Source organism: Alnus glutinosa, chromosome 1 (assembly GCF_958979055.1).
Source record: "Alnus glutinosa chromosome 1, dhAlnGlut1.1, whole genome shotgun sequence".
Lineage (NCBI taxonomy): Eukaryota > Viridiplantae > Streptophyta > Magnoliopsida > Fagales > Betulaceae > Alnus > Alnus glutinosa.
In genome coordinates, this window is record NC_084886.1 from 40,058,938 (window position 1) to 40,061,751 (window position 2,814).

Genomic DNA, 2,814 nt, shown 5'->3' on the forward strand with positions numbered 1-2,814 from the left:
TAGACATGCATGTCTACCAAACTTTGTAACTTTGATAAATTTGATGCGATCGAAGTCCAGCAATATGATGAAGTTAGTCAATCAATAATGATCAATTAATTAATCAATTTGTAATGTTTCAAGATGATAGAGAAAGATACGTAATTAACTAATACTGCTACCTTTCTGTCAGTAGTTAATATGATTGACTTCAAAAAAGCTATATTTGGAGGTCAAATCCGTGGGTAAAATCACATGCAGTATATAAATCAATATCAATTTGCGAGTAAGACTGTAATTTCTATATATAATTTGTATTATTATTTGTATGGATGCAAATTAGTGGTTGCTTTGCATTCTTCCGAGTTACAACATAACATCTCCAGCAAGCAGATGATCACAACCGCAAGCTCTTTTATTAGCAAGCCGAAATTAAGCAGTATTTACGGCTAGACCAAAACACAATGAAGCCGATCGAAATTAAGCAGTATTTAGTTGTAGGCATCAGAGTGTGCCAAGAGGTAGCTCTCAACGGCCCTGAAAAGTCCCTCTGCCTTTTCTTTTCCAATCTTAATCTGCTCTGCATTCATCTCATGGTCGCCTTTGGTGTGGTACTTGTTGCTGATCTTCAAGATGGATCCTCCATCAGGAGCTGCCACTATCTTGATCTCGTTACAAATTTTCTCCAGTTTGTCGCCCACGACACCACCCTCGATCACGCTGTAGCTGTATTTGAAGTTTACGTGATCAACCTCATCAACTCTCTCCTTTACGTACTTGAAAGGGCTGCCTGAAGGATATACACAAATATATAGAAAAGCACATGTTACTTCTTCCATTCAATATTCTATATATATATATATATATATATATATATATATATATATATATATTTATGATGCTACGAATGATGCAAAACAAAAGATGCGATATGGAGATTAGGACATAAACTTATAATTAATTAACCTTCGGGAAAGGTGATCTTCTTGATGGTTCCAGGCCCTCCATTTCCTTCAATGTTCTCAACACTGCTAACAGCTTGAGGTGCAACCTTTGGAATGAGGTTATCGCCATCAAGGATAAAGGCCTTGAACAGCCTAGCCGCTGGGATAACGGAGGGGGTCTCAGCCTCGTAATTGAAAACTCCCATGATAAACAAAGACTTTTGGACTTGATAAAAGGAAAACTACGTACGAAGAGGAGTTGCAGGATTGATTGAACTTGGTGCGTTTTTTGAGTTGGGGAGCTTGGCATTTATAGACTGAGCCTGAAAGCTACCTTTTGTGACAATGCCTCCTTTGTTGACCAATTTCATTCTCTTCGATCTCGGATGTCCCCACTTACACCTGAAAAAATATTCAACACAAGAATTTGTTGTTTAGCCAAAAGAAAGGACTGAAGAAGTTCACTTAATTCCATTCAGCGGTGGCTGCCACCATCCTTTCATCCATACCAGGGCTTCAGCTTCAATTTTGTCCATCAAATCTGAAAGAGGCTTCATGATATGCGTCATTCTAATTGACCATTCCTGGTCGGGTTGCAACCACTTAGAATTTGGCACCGCTAATACATATATATTTCAAAACTTTACTTACAATTTCTGATTTTTTTTTTTTTTTTTTTTTTTTTGACATTTACAATCATAACATCAAACTTTAAAAAGTGTCAATTTAGAGTATTCATCTTTCTATTTTAACCATTCTGTCCTAATTCAATATTATATCTTAACAAAAATGAAACCCAATTTGTGACTACTGGTAGGTCACTTGTGACCCGTCATGGGTCACTTTTGACCCACAGCAGGTCAGACTTTATTTTTATTTTTTAAAAAAATAAATTTTAATTATTAAATCAATGTATTTTTGTAATTTTATAAACATCTTAGGGGTATAAGAAACATTTTACTCGCTAATTGTTTGATTTATCGTTGACTTTGCACGGAATGGTTGAAATTAAAAAATGAAAATCTTAAATTGACACTTTTTAAAGTTTGCAATTACGATTAAAAAATAACGAAAGATTAGAAGTTATAAATAGTGAATTTTTTTTCTTTGTTTCTTTTTTTCTTTTTCTATCTTTCATTACCATTATAATTATATAACTAGCTTGTATGCGGTAGACTTTCACATATCTGCTGACTGCTGTGACATGCATTAAGGGTCCAAAAGCAACCAAAGGAATTTAAAGCAAAAAACTGACGCCGTCTACCAAAAAGCCACTTTTCCGTGACTTTACTCCATTTCTTTTTTACTTTACTGAGTTTACTCCCTTCCTTTTCTTAAGGAAGCCTTTTTTTTCTTTTTCTTTTTTTTTTTTAATTCATTCTTGTCCAAACCCATGCACAGACGGACAAACCTGTTTTATCTTTTTCTTCTTCTTTTTCTATCTTTGCTTGTAGAAAACGTCTCCTTGTAATGCTAATGCTTGGCCAAGCTATCGAAACCCTTCTTGAGGATCTCTCATGAACAACAAACTCACATGATGCTTGCCATTTCAGATTGATGGAAGTTAACAAGTCCTTTTTTTTTTTTCTTCTTCTTCTTCTTGTACGAAGCTTCTACACACAGACCTGTTTTTTTTTCTTTTTCTTTTTATTTTTCTCTTTGCTTGTACGAAGCCTCTACGCCTCCTCTAACACACATTTTTTTTTTCCTGCAAAAGACTTCTTTTTTTTTTCACCCAAACAACCCCTTTCAAAAGAAAACATAATCGAATGGAAAAATAAAAATAAAAGTGGAAATTATAAAATAGAAACATGAAATTTTACTTAATTCGGTCTATAACGACCTACGTTCATAAACTAAAACCCAAATGACTACATTATGCTCTTATTAC

The 2,814-nt window shown here is 34.4% G+C and overlaps 1 protein-coding gene across 1 annotated transcript; it reads right to left on the bottom strand.

Moving 5' to 3' along the window:
• Nucleotides 1-258: 258 nt before the first annotated feature.
• LOC133881085 (major pollen allergen Aln g 1-like) lies at nucleotides 259-1,214 on the bottom strand. The gene is made up of 2 exons (XM_062320052.1): nucleotides 946-1,214; nucleotides 259-769 (listed from the first exon to the last, which is right to left on the bottom strand). The coding sequence occupies exons 1-2, from the start codon at nucleotides 1,127-1,129 to the stop codon at nucleotides 471-473; spliced, it is 483 nt and encodes a 160-aa protein (XP_062176036.1). The 5' UTR covers nucleotides 1,130-1,214; the 3' UTR covers nucleotides 259-470.
• Between the last annotated feature and the right edge of the window lie 1,600 nt (nucleotides 1,215-2,814).